At 49.3% G+C, this 18,767-nt stretch overlaps 2 protein-coding genes across 2 annotated transcripts; both read left to right on the top strand.

The window, feature by feature from the left end:
- The first annotated feature begins 8,486 nt into the window (after window positions 1-8,486).
- On the top strand, window positions 8,487-10,952 carry LOC105188646 (endocuticle structural glycoprotein SgAbd-2). Its single transcript, XM_011150216.3, has 4 exons — window positions 8,487-8,652; window positions 9,351-9,490; window positions 10,008-10,152; window positions 10,417-10,952. The coding sequence occupies exons 1-4, from the start codon at window positions 8,641-8,643 to the stop codon at window positions 10,666-10,668; spliced, it is 549 nt and encodes a 182-aa protein (XP_011148518.1). The 5' UTR covers window positions 8,487-8,640; the 3' UTR covers window positions 10,669-10,952.
- Window positions 10,953-16,633: 5,681 nt separating this feature from the next.
- Window positions 16,634-18,755, top strand: Rpt1 (26S proteasome regulatory subunit Rpt1). Its single transcript, XM_011150229.3, has 6 exons — window positions 16,634-16,831; window positions 16,924-16,961; window positions 17,199-17,681; window positions 17,768-17,932; window positions 18,022-18,188; window positions 18,271-18,755. Exons 1-6 carry the CDS (start codon window positions 16,759-16,761, stop codon window positions 18,647-18,649), a joined length of 1,305 nt encoding a protein of 434 aa, XP_011148531.1. The 5' UTR covers window positions 16,634-16,758; the 3' UTR covers window positions 18,650-18,755.
- The last annotated feature ends 12 nt before the right edge of the window (window positions 18,756-18,767 follow it).

Here is an 18,767-nt window from a genome sequence, read left to right as displayed (position 1 = left end):
GCGAGCGAGCGAGCGAGCGAGCGAGCGAACAAGCGCATCTCTCTCGAGGCTCCTCCATTTATCCGCGAGATGGAAGTGACAGGGCATCGAATTTAGCGGCTGCCAGGGATTTTCTATGAATGGTTCGATAAGGGCCGGAGATACGAGGCAGGCGGCTCGTAAATTCGCGGCCGCGAGATCGCAAAGTCTCTCTTCTGCCGCCTCTCGCTGTGATAACCGTCGATAATTGATTATCGCGACGCGCGGGTATTTTTGGGACACCGTGTTGTCGCGCGTTCACAATACGAGCGCGACGCTCGTGACGTAAATCGCGCGGCCCGGTCGATGCATTCGCAAATCCAGCGATTGAGTCGAAAGGTCAGGCCCCGCGGTGCTTTCGTCTCCGGAATTAATTGGCGCTAATTGAAAAAGACCGATTGAAATCGGCACGATCGCGGGTCCCGGAGCGGCGGACTCCTCGGAGCGGATGGTTCGCGCGGGCACGCAATGATTCATGAATTCGGCAAGATCCCGCGGCGATTTACGGAGCCGCGCGGTCGTGTAACGAGGTATCGCGCGAGTGCAAATTGTAGTCCGCTCCGCGCGCAAATGATGCAAACACCTAAAGGTCACTCGGACCGTGTTTAATAGCTGAACCCGCGCGCGCACTGCTGGGGTGAAGTATTGTTGAAAATTATAATCGACAGTCGGTAGTTAATCATTACCAGCTGACAGTTATTAATGGTAATGGTTAGTTATCGCGGCTAAATAGTTGGATTCGACCGTGCGTGCGTACGTGCGCGGCTTCGAGCGAGCGAGCGAGCGAGCGAGCGCATCGCGCGCGCGTCATCCGTTCTCGTCTTCGCGTCCCGCCGATTTTTTGCAGATTCGGCAGGTGCACGACAATGTCGGGGGGATGATTACACGTCACGCCGTCACGGCGTGCGCTCCGACAGCACGTCGACAATTAATTCGAGTAGTCCCGTTGAATTATAGTAATTGCGAGCAACAAGTTAAAGTTCACGCATATGCGTCCACGTGCGTTGGACTGTCGCGCGCACGCGCGTGGCCTTCTCTAAATATCGAGGTCGAAAGGCCCCTCGCTTTCCATCTTTGTAACCCACAGACGTCCCGCGAGCGAGCCCAACCGGCGATAGACATCTTTTCGAACGCTGTAATTATACAGCTGGGCTCACACGTCGTTATTACGTAAGCCCCATCGAACCACCCCTAAGGATAAGACACGATCGTCGTCGATTATTCGCGCGAGCATCTCGGTCCCGATGAATTTCCATTTAACAAAGACAATGCTGAAACCGCGATTGCCGCTCGTTTTATCATTACTCGCTCTCCGAGAGCCTTCCTTCTCCCAGCCCCCCGTGATAATCCATTTCGCGCTCTTGACATCGACACTTAATCGCCCTCTGAAGATCTCACACACTTATACGTAATTATATGCAGCTAATTATACGACGAACTTACGAGCGGTCTGTGGCGAATCGCAGAACGAGTTACAGTCGTCGCGTTCCCGCGCGTGAAAAATCTGAATCTCGGGATCTGATCGCGATCGAGATTCCGGGTGATTTCCCAAAGTTTAAGCAGGTTCCAATTTCAAGTTGTCATGTTTCAATTGCACGAAAGCCAAAGTTTCCCCAATAATTTTTCCAGCTTCCATTTTAGATTTAATTTTTCTCTTCTCTTACTTGAAAATATTAATGGGGTCATAAAAACGGGGTCTCCAGTCGGTAACCGTAATCGCAATCGGTTTTGGGGCAAATTCGGGAGCTCCAATTGGAATCTGTATGTGGGGAAAGTGCTGAGAAATTTTAATCCGCGGATCGCGCACGGCAAAATCCACAGGTGTGTGAGTGCATACACGTGTGCGTGCTGTCGCACGAGTCGAGGTGCGAACCGCTCACCGGGCCGTTCGCTCGTTCGCTAACGGGGTCGTCGGATCGCCCGCGACCGAAAGAAGAAGACCGCGGGGAGAAGTGAACCGGGCCCGCCCGGTATCGCAAGAACAGACGCGCGAAATCTTTGACTTTGCATACAATCGCGGAGCGTTTTGGCGCAGGTCGCGCACCAGCGATGCCGGTCAAGGAGTCGAACGCCGGACCGGACGCGTCCTGTCGCAAAAATCGCGATCACACTGGACGCGCGATGCGCGCTGTCGCCGGCCGGTCGTTGCGCGGCGCCTGCCTTTTTGCGCAACGCCACTTCGCCATTGTATTCCGACGACAGAGCGTTGACAGGCCATCCGTTCGCGAGACCGTGCACTCGCGATTAGGAAAGTGGAGGATCGCCGGGTTTCGCGAGCGAGCGAGCGAGCAAGCGACGCGCGAAACCCGGCGCTCGGAAATTACGCGCGAGCGAGCGAAACTGCCGGCGTGACTACTTAATGACGGAATATTTTCCCACGTGTCTCGAACCGTAACTCGTCTCTCGTCGTAACTCCCGTCGACTTTTTCCTCGGTTTCTTCCACTTGTCAGCCATGAAGTTGCTGTGAACGTCAGGCTCCTGCATTTTTCGCCATTGCCCCTCGATACCTAATATCGCGGTAGAGCCTAATATCGGTGTTTTGCGTTTCGCGATCGCCTTTCTACGTTGATGGAGCGCTTTAAAGGTACCCTGAAGATTGAAGAGAAGTAAATCGCGAAGTAAATCGCACGGCGAGATTAAAGTGCGATTATTCTCACGATAGATGAATCTCGACAATGACGATGACAATCACACGCACGGGTCCCCTGGCACGAATTCCTTTCGTCGCTCGTCATCTATAACGGAAAGAAAGGAAGGGCAATGGCGCGCGAAGAAAGGAGAAGCTTCGAATGCCAGCTACGACTACGCTTGAGCGGTTTGAGCGATTTGTCCGGGTAGTCGCAATGGAAACGACCTCTCTAATAAGCACCTCGTCATCTGCAAATGATCGTACGAAGACCGTGACATCATCGACGTGATGTATCGCGTGCCCGACAAATTGTCGCCCGAGGGGCGAGAAGCGACTACAACCCCCCCGCGCGCTGATCGATCGGCGGGACCTTGAGGCTTTCGTCGCGGTGAAAGGCGGAACAGGAGGGCGGCGCTCTTACGCAGGAGAAGAGACTTAATTGTGTCCCGAACACAATGAAGCGAGGAAAACGATCGGAGGAAAAGACGAAGAGCCCAGGACGAAGACTTATAGAGAAAAGATCCGCCCGATACGAGAGACGCGCGCGACTGTTGCAGAAACGTCCACGGGGCGAAGACACAACGCTGAAGGACGAGGAGGAGACTCGCGCGCGGAAAGAACCCAGAATTGCTTGTTTCGCCCGCTTACGACACTCCCGAGAATCTCCGCCGCAGAAGACATCGAGAGAGAAACGCGTCCGCTCAGGGTCTAATAAAAGTGTCGAGAGATTTGGATGGCGTCACTCCAGATATCGGCGGCATTCGCGCGTTAGTCGCGTACGACGACGAAACTAATGAAATCGCGTCGAAGAAAGTCGCGTCTGCCCACCCTGGGGGGAGGAAGCACCCGTCCATCAAGTGACCTTTGAGTACGACAACTCCGTCCGTATCTCTCGCTCTGCCTCGAATCTTGCGAGCGAGCGCGCAAAAATCGCGAGACGCGAATTCGGGCGATCCGCGAGAAGACGCTTGAATTCGCTCCCGGACCGGCAAGCGGGACCGGGATTCCCCATCGCCGGCGGAGGGAGGGGGCAGTCCTCCTCCACGACGATCTCTACAACGATCCTCCCCCTCGATCACGAGGCTTCATCCCGGATGGCTCCAGATCTCTGGAGCCTGGTCGCCTCGGGGCGTACGAGAGTTACTTGAACCCGGCCTGACCTTTCTGGTTTTATTAGCCACGTCGGCTTAGGTATGCCTCGTCATCTCTCGCTCCGAGGAGGCTCGGAGATGCTCACAAAGACGTGCGCGCGCGCGCGCGCGCGCAGTGGAGGCGCATACCTGCGGGGTCCTCCCAGGCGAGCATCCTATCCGAGAATTATGCAAACCGATCCGCGCCTCGCAGCTCTCCGCCAGTCCGCCTGGCTCTGAGAGATCGCCCGCCGCCGCCGCCGCCGCTGACGCCGCCTCCGCGCTTCAGATGGATCGATACGGGGACTCGGCTACTTCGGCTACTACCTGGCGGGCGTGACGCCACGAGGATTCGATCTCGTTTCGAAACCCCGCTGGGTTTTTTCCATTTTAACGGCGCTGTAGCGACGCTCCTTCGGACGAGTATCGCAACGAGTGCGCGGGAAACGGGGGACCGACGTCGTAATCATTTATGACACCCAATATCGATGTTCAAGGCCAGCTGCGCGGCTTAGATTTAATGTCTCATTATGCGAATTGCTTTACGCGAAGATTCGTCGTCCATCAACTTTCAAACCCGAATGTCGTCCTACCTGTCGAAATAATCCTGATGACTCTCGTTCGCACAACTGTAGCGCGTTTAACGTCATCGCAGTCGCGGCACGTGTTCATTTCTATCTCATTATCGTAAAATCCTTCCCCCCCCTAAAATAGCAAGATATTCCCCATTTTTTTTAGTCAAGATATAGCAAGATACAAACGCCCTTCGTCGTTTCGAAAGCCGTCGCGGATCCTCGCCCGTCGTCCCGAGGCCCATAAAATGTCTATCGGGTGTGTAGAAGAGACAACATCGTGGAGTATCGCGCAAATGGACGCGATAACGGCCTGCGAATGCGCCAAGACCCACGCGAACAATCGCAAAGTAGCCGGAATGGACGGCTATCGTGGCTGTCGACGAGCCGTTTCATGCGCGCAATTTCATGCCAGTCCATGTGCGATCTGATCCTCAGGCGCAGGCGATGTCGCCGTGGAAAATAATCCTCTCATAATTCGAGTTCGGGAAATCAGTCATGCTGCTCGATATTCGTCGCAGGAGCCGCAGGACACTCGACTTTTACGGACTGCTCGGCTCGCAGAGCGCGTCGGTGACGAAAGATGAGGCGCTTAATGAAAATTGCGAATACCGCTTACTCGACGACATTTCGCACGTGTTATTTACTACATTGTACCGGCGAGCTAGGTAGACATGTAGGTAGCTAGGTAGGTAGGTAGGTAGGTAGGTAGGTAGGTAAGTAAGTAGGTAGGTTGGTTAGCGAGGAGATAGGCAGGCAGGCAAGTAGGCAGGTACACCGAGTGAGGGAATTGCTGGTAAGCTTCAAGTTTACCTTACGTTACGTACCGCATTAAGTCTCGGGAAGTCGAGTTTGCTGTATACGCGCATTACTCCGCAACAACGTCGCCATTAGCTCTCGGACACACTAAGGACTGGCTTGTATCCACATAATCTGTACTCGGATTCCCGGATTCCGCCGTTCCTTTCCTGCCTGCGATATTATGCATTGCGTAAGGGCCGGCGAACGTTGCGCTCGCCGGCAGCCGAACGTGATAATTATTAAAGTCCGTGTTGATTTATCGTTGATTTATCTGATCTGCGGAATCATCGCGCGCTCATCGCGCGGCCGATGCGAGCCGAGCGTGCATAATCATAGGTCGCCGCCGAGTGTGTAAATGCGCGAAAGCAACTATGCGCGTCTGTAACCGCGCGCGTATATAGATCGCGCTTGGCTGCGAATTATCTGGTCCGTTCTTTTTCTAGCTGCACTATCGAACCGGCGGCGATAAGTTAAAGTGACAAAAAATATAGTTGTCTCATTCTAACTTATTGCACTGGTTCCGCAGTGCGGCTAAAAAGAACAGACCGATGATCGCAAGTCGCCTGAGTACACGGAGACGAGGAAAAAGATATGAAGAAGAGAAAAGAGAAGGAACAAAGAAAAGAAAACGGCGGAGCGTACAATTCGCAACGAGCGCCGGAGGAAAGTGAGTCAGCGCGCGCGCGCGCGCGTGTTGAATTGTTATTATCATAAATTTGGCGACGGCGCGACGCGGGGCTCATTAGCGGGACTCGAGCGCGCGGTGTAATTTATCGGTCGATTAACGCATCGGCGCGTGTCTGTACCGAATACGGTAAACGCACTCCGGTTAACCGGCCGGGCCGCCGATGACATAAGTTTTGACATTTACCGCTCCGCGATGCTCCGCGACGGCTGACACTCCGACGGGACAGGCCGAATCGGTAAGTAATGACGCGCTTCTCAGCCCGTCGCCCGTACGATAATCGACCGTGGAAAATGATGAATAGCCGTATTCCGCGGCGGCGGCGGCGGCGGCGCGCGGGCACGCGCGCGTACAGCGCGCGCTTCGACGCGCGTTGGAATGAAGCGCGGTTCTCGCATTGTGCGAATCATCGCGTCGGGATCGACGCGCTCGTCTTATGTGCGCGCCAGCCGGCGAGTCGCGGATCCTCGCGTGTCTTATGTGCGTCGCGGTTTCTTTCTCCTCCGCGCGGATCGCACGGTCTCGCCACCCGCGGGATATTGCGACTCCGCGAGCGATTACGCGCGGATGGAAGCGTTTATTCTGTTCTGGGAGTGGTCGCGCACGGGAGGACGCAATTATGCGCCGGGATCGCCGCACGAGCGGAGACGGCCGCGGAGAAAAATCCGGAGTTTACCGCGCGAAAAATGGAACGACTCGCGGCGGTGGCGGCGGAGGACAAAAGGAAAAGGCGGGTGGATCGGTTGAAGAGAGAAAAAGAGAAAGAGAGAGACAGAGAGAGAGAGGGAGAGAGAGAGAGAGCGACCGGATTCGTGGGCGCGACGAAGGGAACTCCCTCTCTCCTTAAACACTTTCCTTAAACCGCGATTAATTCACCCGCCGGAGAAGAAATCGCTTCAATTATTACCCCGCCGATATATGCGTCCGCAATTTAACTCTCAACGTAGAGAGATCCCAGGGCGAGATAACAGAAGGTCTCTCTCGTTACACGCGAATGCGACTCCCGCGTCGCATCCACTCGATGCGAGCGGAGATGAGAGGAATAAATTGAATTTGATTTCTCCACGAAATTATCGCAATGCAACATTCCCGGCGCGATCGTCCGCCCACGCAAGACGCCTCGCGACTTTCAGCGTCAAGGGAAGCCGAGAGCGCCGAAGAAGATGCGATTCCCGAGGCCGCGGGAATGCGAAGAATCCGGCCGGCCGCTTCGATTTTATACTTGGTTCTCTCTCTCTCGCGCAACAACACGGCCCTTACGTAATGGCCCCTACGATGCACGTGACGAAATCGGGTGCACGAATGAGTATCCTATGGTGCATTGTTTCTGATTTGTCCATTTCACAGTTGCGTTAGACACCGGCGAACGAGTGCGGCGGCGGCCGCGTACGAGACTCGCGTGCGTGTGCGCGAGTACGCGTGAATCGACAGGTGGATGCGCTTGTTAAATGCCTTCAAAGCTATCGGAGGATCGCAATGCGACGCGCTTGCGATCGTGCGCTCGCGAACGCGAGATGGGTGTAATAAAAATGAAAATGAACCGCTGCCCGGTTACGTCGCACCCGTCCGGTCGCGAATTCACGCTCGTCCTCGTCATTATCATTCATCATCAATACGCTCATTATCGTCGTTTGTCAATGTTGACAACGCTCGCGTAGGATTCGCGCGCGCGGATTACCTACACGTCCTGCATCTCCTTAATGCAAATGCGCGCAGTATCGACTGTCATGAGCGGCATAACATTTGAATGTATCGGGAATCGCAGATTACATCGGCAGAGAAAACATCAGTCCCGCCCCCCCCCCTCGCCTCTACGTCTGCGCGCTACCTGTTTGCATTTATAAATATGAATATGCTCTCCGGTCGTCGCGGGGCCACGGATTTCGCACGGGTGATGATTCTCCCGCGGGATCCCGGAATGAGATAAATCAATCCGGCCGATTCGCGAGGATCACGCCCACCGTCTTTCATCTCTCGTGCCAACCGACCTACATAATTTCCCCCGGCGAGCCGATCTCGCCGAGGCGACCGGTTAGGAGAACCAAAACAGAACGACGCGTCTCGATGAAGAAGAGACCGACATGCAAATCGATCGGAGACCGGATTGTAAAATATAGCTCGCTCTCTCTCTCTCTCTCTCTCTCTCTCTCAGTTAGTCCGTATAGCCACCTGGAGAAAAGAAAACATACGAAGTGTCGTCTTCTTCTTCGGGGCCATTAACGCGCCAGGCTACATATTTATCAGCGATATCATCGCCCGCGTACAATGACACCCACTGCGCATTTCGCCGCGAAGACGCGCTAACGAACGACTCTATTAAGCCGAAACAGTAGTCGCGTGGGCCATTCTATGTGTAAGCCAAGTAATTGGCTCACGCGGCTAAATCGACGCGATGGCATGTCGCCACGTTCGATCACGCAAGGAGCAATCTGACGAGTTGCTGAAGAGACGACACGATAATAATGACGACGACGACAACGACGACGATGACGACAACGACGAGGACGGATACGGGGTTGGGACGAGGTGGGGCGAGATTGCGAGGGCGACGAGGTATCCCCCGAGCAGGGGGGAGGACGATACGAGAGGAGAAAATGCTCCTCTCCCCCGGCGCGAGAGCGAGCGGACGACTCTGTACAGAAACCCGGGAGAATGGGAAGGGAAGATCTTCTTGGACGTCTTCATATAAATGCCGGCAGTGCTCGCAGCACGGGATCATAGATTCGATCTCGTTCAAATCGACAGCCGCACCGAACCGCCGACAATCGTCGTCGTCGTCGTAGTCTCTCGTCATCGTCATCACCATGCAGTACCTAGTGAGTGATTTGTCTCGGTCTCGGCGAGACACCGAGCCGGCCGCGATCCTCTGGACAACAAGAACTCCGTCCTCGTCGCTCGCGTTCCCGCCGCGCCGTGTCTCTGTTCCCGCGTGTTCTTCCTTATTCGTCGTAACCGCCGAAAGTGGCTGCGCCGATTACACGCGGTACTAATTGCGCGACGACTTTATATCACGGGAAATGACGCGCTGGACGTTCGTATCGGTGAATCCATCCCCGCCGCCGGTGTCGCGGGTTTTCGGATTCTCTCACGAAAATCGCATCTCGTCGGATACCGTCATGAGCGGCGATATGGCGTAAGGAGCACACGGTGGGAGAGTGGAGGCATTTGTACGAGCGCCGAAATAACGGGTTTCTCGCATCAACAGGTGTTGGGAAATGTGACATCCTCGCACGTTAGCGGTTAAGCGTGCGAACGCGGGTTTCCAGTTCGTGAGGTCTCCGTCAGAGACGTAAAATACGACGCCGATACGGTCGGCCGAGGAGGTTTTTTCTCCGCTCGTTGAATTGAAAGCTCGCGAAATAAAATCACTCATTGTAAGTTTCACATGTATAACTGATATTACGTCGGCGACGCACACCCCGCGCCTGGTCTTCCGTTATTCCCGTCGATACTCGTCGTTTATATTTCCGTCCCGTCGATACTCCCGTCAATAAACGTATCTTTGTGGTTGCAGATCTTGGCATTAGCTCTCTTCGGCTGCGCTTTCGGGCAATTCGGGCCATACCGCGGCTTCTCCAACCAAAATGCCTACAGACCGACGCCGAGGCCCTATCAGCCGCAGCCGCAGCCGCAGCCGTTGCAGCCTCAATACACGTACGAACTTTACGAAAGGAACGGACGATTGAAGCTTGTTTGTCACACGACGTGATGAAAAAATAATTTCATTTTTACGCGTTGCTCCCGGAATATTTCAAACGAGGGCATTTTTAGCATTAACTGAGATCATTGAAGAAATAATATCCAAGCGTTTTCGAAAGCAAGTTATAAAATGGAACGTAAAATCACGAGAGAGAGAGAGAGAGAGAAAGAGAGAGAGAGAGAGAGAGAGTCAACGTGTCCGAAACAAGTATTCGCGCGATCTTACACATTTTTCCCGAGATTAGCGCGTTAAAACAACTATAGATACGTCAGGTTATTGCTTGACTCGCAGTTATTTTTTGCTACTACTTTTCCATTCACCCAGCTAATTATAGCTTAGCATTGAAATTAACATAAATGAAGTCGTACGTAAATGGATCATTTCCGCGTTGTACAACTTAATGCTATTCAGAATCCAAGGCTGCCGCGCGGAAACAGTTTCGCGGATGCAGTTTCGGTTTTTTGCTCGCAGATCACCCGGAAAGTTCATAGCTATTCGAAGCCAACAGAAAGACTCGTCGCCCGATGGATCTTACAGCTTCAGCTATGAAACCGAGAATGGAATCTCCGTATCCGAGAGCGGACACCCTCAAGCCGGTCCTCAGGGTCAAACGGAGGTGATAATCACGCGCTACTCGAGAAGAAATCTAATCTAGTCTTTTCAAAGCCCGAGAAACTTACGTAACGATTTAAATCAGCCCGTGATTAATTTCATATTTAAATTCGACCGTAATAGACTTTCTAAGATCCACAGGTTTTTCTCACGACCGCAAATTTCACCTTTAAGAGATCCAACTCTTCCCATCCATATCCTAACATCGAGATCTTTCTCTTCTACATTCCACACCTAATCATTCACTCGCTCATCCGTCGCCTCGCAGGTGGTCCAAGGCAGATACTCGTACCCCGCGCCCGATGGCACCCCCATCACCATCGAGTACACGGCCGACGAGAACGGTTTCCATGCGCAGGGCGCTCACATCCCGACGCCACCACCCATCCCCGAGGCCATCAGAAGGGCGCTCGCGGCGAACCCACCCGGTCCCGATGACTCCAAGTACGACCAACAGCAGCCCTTCCAGCAGAGATTCGGCGGACCGGTGTACAACGCCAACCCCTTCCGAAGATTCTAGTTTCGCCGCGACACGCATCTCGATCGTATGGAAAAAGCTTCCTCCTCTTCCACCAGGAAGTATGCATCCACGACCAGCGCACAGCCAGACGAATCGATCGGAGGGAGGGAGGCTCGGCCAGGTATCGACCGACTCTTACGGATCACCTTCGCTCGGACTCTAACCGGAAGTGATACGTGTACATATAGGACACAGTACGGCGGGCAACAACAACAACAAGTATCGGGAACTCCTACGCAACATAACTGTCGTTACGCAATAAATCAGTATATATATTGTTTCTACTCGTCCCTGTGTCTTCTTTCGCCTCCTCCTCCTCCTCCTCTTCGCCCCGGCTCAACCGGCGCTCGTCGAGAGGGATTTTTACCACAATCCAGTTTTATCTTTCCCGTCAGCGCGAGCGATGCTTCCGTCCGATCGTTAAGCGTGACTTCGCGGGGAATCCTCGAATTCGAAGAGTCATTCGATGAATCCGCGCGTTTGAATCTTATCCTCGAACATGCCTTTCGTGGGAAGATTCATCTAGGTATATCGTGAGTACATTTCGTCTAACGGCGACATTTCTCTCTCTCTCTCTCTCTCTCTCTCTTTCTTACGACAGATCGCACGTTCCGTTCACTCGATCGCATCGCGTTCCCACGAAAAAGTGATGCGGGTGGCGCACATGTAATGACGATGAGAGATCGGCGAGGTTCCGGCGAGGGAAAGAAAGAAAAAGCGCTTTAATGTCAGTCTCCACCCACGCTTGTGGCTGGCATATTGCGTAAATATTTTTTCGCGCGACCCTCGCAATTAAGAGGCGGTCCAGTTTAAAGCGACGCAGCTTCGGGGAGCTTCGCTCTTTCCGTCGCTCGGGACCGTCTGACCTGACACAGTGACATACATCGAGGCCGCGAAAATGCCAGTTTTACCGGCATATAACGTCGTTGCGTCATCCGAGACGCGAAGAACGGCGCGCTTATGTACTCCTTCTTACTCGCCGCTGCTCGGCGGCTCTGCAATTTACCGTGGAATCTGGAGCCTAATATACGTAATTAATTGTGACACGCGATTACGCGCCCCGAGGAGGGACTACCGCGGCCTGTCCGTAATTTGGGATCGAGCGAGCGCGGACAAGGCGACGCGTTCATTTTATTAACGAACGTGAAAATACGTGGCTAAAAGTCGCTTTATCTCGCCCGAAGTCCACACTCCATCCCCTTTTTCCTTATCACCTCCACCCCCGTGAATCGCTTCTTTCGCTCGACGCAGCTTGTTATCGTGATGAACCGCAATTAAGCACGCAATTCATCCGCGGTCACAAAAACCGAAAACACATTGTTTTATATATGCGGCTAGTTACGATCGACTTTATGTAACGTGACGTGAAATATCGGAACTTAACGCGACGTAAAGCTTGCCAATGTCAAGTTTAGATGTCGCGTTCCGTCAAGTCGGACTGTTCATGTGACACGTTCAAAAACGGAATTCTTCCACCAGTGCTGCGATTCTGTAACTCGTTATTGGAGTTAACGACAGTTTCGTTATCGTTGCGCAGCTTTTCTACGGTATACAAAAGCTGCGCAACGATAACTCCAATAACGAGTTACAGAATCGCGGTACAGGTTATGCCTGTCGCCAAACTGAATTCTTCTTCGAAAAATATCTCTCACACTAATATAACCTCAAACGTCAAATTCACGTAACGTCACTTCACGTCCCGTCGCGTCCCGTTACGTAAAGTTCATCGTAATCCCGCCCTAACAACGAGACGAGAGGAACTCGCGATATTACCTTTACGATCGCGGGAGAAGGCGGCGAATGCGAAGTTCAATCGCCGCGAGTGTGGCTGAAAAATTCGCCGCCGTGGAATCAGCTGAGAGACATGCTCGCGTCGAGCCTTTCACGCGCATATATGCATATATTCGTCTTCATTGAAGACGCGTAGGGTCGATGTTATTCTCACGTTTCGGATTTCGACTCGCGAGTCCGAAGCGGGCGATCGGAAGCATTGAAATTTTGCGCGAATTAATCTTAACCGCGTTTCTTCAGCGGATAATCGTTATCAGGAGGCTGGCCGATCGAAAATTACCTGCAACACGCAAGAGACTCGCGATAACGAGGCTGCGGATACCCTGACCTCTCTAATATGCAACGCGAGAGGAGGATGAGAGAGCGCGGCGCGGTTGAAGTTCGCGTGCACCACGCCTGCAAGGCGAGCGCTTTGAAGGTGCTTTTACAACGTGCCGGCGGCATCGGCGGCGAGTGGATGGATTCGAGTCGCATTGTTGAATATCCGCGGTCACCAACATCCAAAGGAATTCGTTTCCCTGACACGCGTTATTGTTCTCTCTCCGCTACTAAAATATTTCCTTCTTTTCCCACTCTATCTCTCTCGCTCCTAAACGCCAACTCTTCGCCCCTGAAGAGGAGCATGGAGCGAAGAGGCAAAAGGAGATACTCCGGATTTCTATTTGACGCCCTGATCGCTCGCGAAGGGAATAGTGTTATAGTGAGGAACGCACCTTTAGATGATTCACGGCGCGAGAACAGGGTGGGACGGGTGCAGGTGAAAGTGTTGTACGCACATCTCGGCCTCTTTCGTTACTTCGCATTCTTCCACGCATCAATCCGGTCAAGGACCGATCGATCGCGATCGGCCGTCCGGCATACACGGCATGCAACTTGGGCGGACCTGCGAAAGGTTTCGACCGTCGAAACCTTCATCGAGGCAGCGGCGCACCGGGACGCGGCAGGGAGAACGGGTAAGAGGGTAGCGAGAAGAAACACACCCCCCGAGTTTTATAAGTGTAGCTAAATATGCGATCGGTACCGTTACCGAGTGCATAACAAGAATGCATACATCTCAAGTGGGTGGCCAAAGCACCTCTTTCTCACTAAAGTACTTAATACACAAGAAAAAAATGTCAGTTCGTATAACTTTGAATAGAGAGAGAATTCGACGATGAGAAATATCTCTGTCACTGAAAAAATTCGTCTGAACATTCAGCTGCATCAAAACACGGTATTGAGAATGTTAAAAATATTATAATAATTAGATTTGATTCTCTTCGATAACGTCTCTAATATAAACAAAATTTAAAAAATTTTTCCTCTTTCGAACGATCGCATCGCGAAAAGTTACATGATCGCTCACTTGGCGCACTATGTGCGCCATTTTTTTTCTCTCTCTGTCGTCGGAAATGTGCCTATACGTCTTCTTATGTGCATTTCTCGTGTCTTCACATCATGTTCCACACGTGAATTTCCTACGATACTCGCAGTCCAAACAAATTGCGAATTTCATTGTCAGCACCGGGTACCAGAAATTAGGTTATTTACATCATGTTCAATTTCATCAATCAACGATAATATGATGGGCATACACACAGAATATTGAGAATATTTCAGGTAAACATTATTAAAATTCGAACCACTCGCTCAAAGAAACATGTAAATTCTTGGTTGATATAGACAACGTCCAAAGGAGGATATATCCAAATTTATATGAAAAGGTTACGTTGCTTTATGACCGGATTAGGATGTTTTGTAAAAATCACATACCTTGAAGTCACGACGTATCTCATTTGCCGGAAAGTTCAACACCTTCTTATGTAACAATATCAACACTCGCGAGTATATATCAGGTGTAGTAAAAAGAAATCCATTATTTTTCCAATAGATGGCTTTAGTTATCTGTATCTCGCGTTGTATAAGTCCGATCGGGTTCCACTAGATGGCGTTAGAAAGATGAGATTTCGTACTAAAAAAACTTTTCTGACAGTTTTGTGATTAGTTGACTCAGTTTTGTTTGAGCGCGCGTCAAAGATGGACACTAGCAAAGAGAAAATACGCTATATTTTACAGTTTTTCTTCGATAAAGGCGAAAACGCAAACCAGGCAGCTGAAAATGTGAATAGTATTTATGGTCCTGATACTGTAACAGCCAATCACGCGCAATTTTGGTTTCGTCGATTCCGTTCCGGTAATTTCGATGTCAAAGATGCACCACGCACAGGAAGGCCAATTGTCGAAAATATCGATAAAATCATGGACATTGTCGAGTCCAACCGTCATGTAAGCACTGTTTCGATTGCCCAAGAGCTAAAGATTGCACAAAAAACCGTTTGGAACCATTCGAATAAGGCTGGATACAAAAAGAAGCTCGATGTATGGGTGCCACACGAGTTAACGAAAAAAAACCTCATGGACCGAATTTCCATCTGCGAATCACTGCTGAATCGCAACAAAATCGACCCATTTCTGAAGCGGTTGGTCACTGGTGATGAAAAGTGGATCACTTATGACAACGTCAAGCGAAAACGGTCGTGGTCGAATCGCGGTGAGCCGGCGGAAACGGTGGCCAAGCCAGGATTGACGGCCAGGAAGGTTTTGCTGTGTGTTTGGAGGGATTGGCAGGGAATTATCTACTATGAGCTGCTCCCCTACGGCAAAACTCTTAACTCGGAACTGTACTGTCAACAATTGGACCGTTTGAAGGAAGCAATCGCCCAGAAGCCGCCAGCTTTGGCGGAGAGGAATTGTGTTCCATCAGGACAACGCCAGGCCACACACATCGATAGTGACTCGCCAGAAGCTCCAGGAGCTTGGTTGGGAGGTTCTTATGCATCCACCTTATAGTCCGGACCTGGCACCAAGTGATTACCATCTGTTCCTGTCCATGGCGAACAATTTTTCTGGTGAAAAATTCGCTTCAAGAGAGGCTTGTGAAAATCGACTGTCTCAATTTTTTGCCAATAGGGACGAGGGCTTCTATGAGAGAGGCATAATGAAATTACCTTCAAAATGGCAACAAGTTATCGAACAAAACGGCGCATATTTGACCTAAATCGGATCATTCTAACTATGGTAATTAAAGCCTTCAATTTCATGCAAAAATAATGGATTTCTTTTTACTACACCAAATATATTACGCAAAATTACATAATACACATACGATTCACAACACTTCACCAAATTCTTCCTACGCGAATCTGTTATAAAACAAACATCAAAATGGTGCGAGCTTCTTCTAGTCCAATGGCCGCGTTCAGCAAAAAAAGCTGCTACTAAGCGCTTAGTGATTATTATCTATGATTGGAGTATTCTTTTAGACCTTTAATAAATCCTAGGGAATGAACCAATCACTAAGCGCTTAGTAAGCAACTTTTTCTGCTGAACGCAGTCATTGACTGCGTTCAAAAAACACTACCACAAACTATTGTCCACTGTAATTAAACTATATCTGTTCTGTACTATATCTGTAACTAACCTGTTCTAAATCTATTTTAAATCTGATAGCTACTTTAGCAGAAATGAAGTGATTAAATACTATTTCTTTCGATTGAAGTATAGTTTTAGATCGATGATAAATCCAAAAGGATATTTCAATGATAACAAATAATTCAACCGTTTTATCTTCTATAGATGCACCAATTTTTTAATCGGATAATTAATTGGTTATATTGCGCCATCTAAAGGTGTGTCTTGAAAACTGTGTGCTGCATTCTTGGAATATGCCCGTTTATGGTAGTTTAGACCCGTTATATGCATAGCCCCTTTATTTTTATTAGTTCCAAAATCTTCGCTACGAGTCGCCATTATCTTTCTTGAGAAATTGAACGTAATACGACTCAACGACTGGTCAGACAGATGCTTATTTTTCAAATTCAAAATATAGATCTTTCTCCTTTTTTGTAAATAAACAAAAAAATCGCACAAAAATCCACTAACAGTTAAAGAATTGTAAGTTAAAGAATTCAAACGTTTACATACGGGCAAAAGACATTGATTTCTTTTTATTCATTTTTAAATTGCACAGCTGATCAATTTAATAAAATTCTATAATATCAAATTAATAAATTATTATTGAAACTTATTAAAATTTTATCTATGTTTTGGAATACTGTTAAAATAACCAATTTTTTAACAAAAAGAAAATAACTTGGTTTATTCATAGTCCCATATTTTCTATCTCTCTTCCTCTGTCGATTTTGCTTGTAATCGAAACATAACCTTATTTCGTGCAGAATCAAGAACGTCATCTTCGTGAATAGTACGTTAAATAAAGAGTGCTGTGTGAATAATTAAAACGATTTAATAAGTGCAGAAATGCCAGACCATTTAGGAGAAGATATGCGAAAGGTGAAAAATGAGGAGGAAAAAGAAGAGAAAGAGATAAAATGTAAGTTTCATTTGATGGTTCTTTGTCACCATTGGATTGGAAGATGTCATCATGAATTCATGTTTTCTGAAATTTGTTCTTTGGATTTTCAGCATTGGATGAAGGCGACATTGCTTTGTTAAAAACTTATGTGAGTTTAGCAGGTGCTATTAAAAACATTGTAACACATTTGAAGATTCAGAGATGAATGCAGATTCACTGGACGAATGTCATGTTGTGCCTTGATTTGCCTTCATCTTGATTCTCCTTTCTTTTAGTTACATATTATTATACTTGTACGCTTAAATATTATATTTATGATATATTTTATACTTAGTATCAGTAATGATAATAAAGAGGTAACAAAATTATCTGGGATTGGTTATAGGGTCAAGGACAATATACAAAATGTATTAAGGTTGTCGAGGAAGATATTCAAACAATCATCAAACGTGTGAATGAATTAACTGGAATTAAAGAATCAGATACTGGCCTAGCGCCACCAGCACTTTGGGATTTAGCTGCTGATAAGCAGACTCTGCAAAATGAACAACCCCTCCAAGTAGCACGTTGTACCAAGATTATAAATGCGGATTCTGACGATCCAAAGTATATAATAAATGTTAAGCAATTTGCAAAGTTTGTTGTTGACCTAGCAGATTCCGTAGCACCCACTGATATAGAGGAAGGCATGAGGGTGGGAGTGGATCGTAACAAATATCAAATTCATATTCCATTACCATCTAAAATCGATCCTACTGTGACAATGATGCAAGTGGAGGAGAAGCCCGATGTTACCTACAGCGACGTCGGCGGTTGCAAGGAACAGATTGAGAAGTTACGAGAAGTTGTTGAAACACCATTGTTACATGTTAGTATATAATTCTATAGCATTAACAGCATTGTTCTTTAAATAAAGCATCGTAGGAGGAACATAATACGAGGAATTAATTGCAGCCGGAAAAATTCGTCAATTTGGGCATTGAACCACCAAAAGGAGTTTTATTGTTTGGGCCACCTGGTACAGGAAAAACTCTGTGTGCCAGAGCAGTGGCTAACAGGACGGATGCCTGTTTCATACGTGTAATCGGCTCAGAATTGGTGCAAAAATATGTCGGCGAGGTAAGTGAGTTAGGCGTATTGAGATTCAGTTGAGGTATAATACTTGAACAAGGCGTATAATTATAAGGCGCGATTTCCTACCTAAATAGGGTGCTCGAATGGTCAGAGAACTGTTCGAAATGGCGCGAAGTAAAAAAGCATGTTTGATATTCTTCGACGAGATTGACGCGATTGGTGGTGCACGTTTTGATGATGGCGCGGGGGGCGATAATGAAGTGCAAAGAACCATGCTCGAGCTGATCAATCAATTGGATGGGTGAGCACTTATTTTTGGCTGTCGTCGATCGACCAACTTGTAATTTACGATATCTCCACGTTGGTTTGCCTTCGCGTTGCAGATTCGATCCACGCGGCAACATAAAGGTCTTAATGGCGACCAACAGACCGGACACGCTGGATCCTGCGCTGATGCGGCCGGGCCGTCTCGACAGAAAAATCGAATTCGGCTTACCGGATCTTGAGGGACGTACACACATCTTCAAGATCCATGCGCGCTCGATGAGCGTCGAGAGGGACATCAGATTTGAACTGCTCGCACGTCTTTGCCCGAACAGCACCGGCGCTGAAATTCGTTCCGTTTGCACGGAGGCTGGTATGTTCGCAATTCGCGCGCGCCGCAAGGTCGCCACAGAAAAGGACTTCCTCGAGGCAGTCAACAAGGTCATCAAGTCATACGCCAAGTTCTCCGCGACACCCAAGTACATGACCTACAATTAAAGTGCGATCCTCCCCGATAAGTTTGTCATTAGATAGAACTTAGATGTAATTATTTCTATCGATTGGAAGATAAATCAGAAAGCAACTGTGTCTTTGAACAAAATAATAAATGTTATTT

Source organism: Harpegnathos saltator, unplaced genomic scaffold, assembly GCF_003227715.2.
Source record: "Harpegnathos saltator strain DR-91 unplaced genomic scaffold, Hsal_v8.6 scaffold480, whole genome shotgun sequence".
NCBI classification, from domain to species: Eukaryota; Metazoa; Arthropoda; class Insecta; order Hymenoptera; family Formicidae; genus Harpegnathos; species Harpegnathos saltator.
Note: the sequence above shows the minus strand (reverse complement) of the source record. Positions and strands in the feature narration are given on the sequence as shown.

What these genes read in the sequence shown, in the direction of transcription:
- LOC105188646 (XM_011150216.3), top strand. An exon ending in CCGTTGCAGCCTCAATACAC is followed by an intron (nt 9,491 to 10,007) that starts GTACGAACTTTA and finishes TTTTGCTCGCAG; the next exon opens with ATCACCCGGAAAGTTCATAG. An exon ending in GTCCTCAGGGTCAAACGGAG is followed by an intron (nt 10,153 to 10,416) that starts GTGATAATCACG and finishes GTCGCCTCGCAG; the next exon opens with GTGGTCCAAGGCAGATACTC.
- Rpt1 (XM_011150229.3), top strand. Translation starts at nt 16,759, where the DNA reads ATGCCAGACCATTTAGGAGAAGATATGCGAAAGGTGAAAAATGAGGAG. An exon ending in TTGAAACACCATTGTTACAT is followed by an intron (nt 17,682 to 17,767) that starts GTTAGTATATAA and finishes AATTAATTGCAG; the next exon opens with CCGGAAAAATTCGTCAATTT. An exon ending in TGCAAAAATATGTCGGCGAG is followed by an intron (nt 17,933 to 18,021) that starts GTAAGTGAGTTA and finishes CTACCTAAATAG; the next exon opens with GGTGCTCGAATGGTCAGAGA.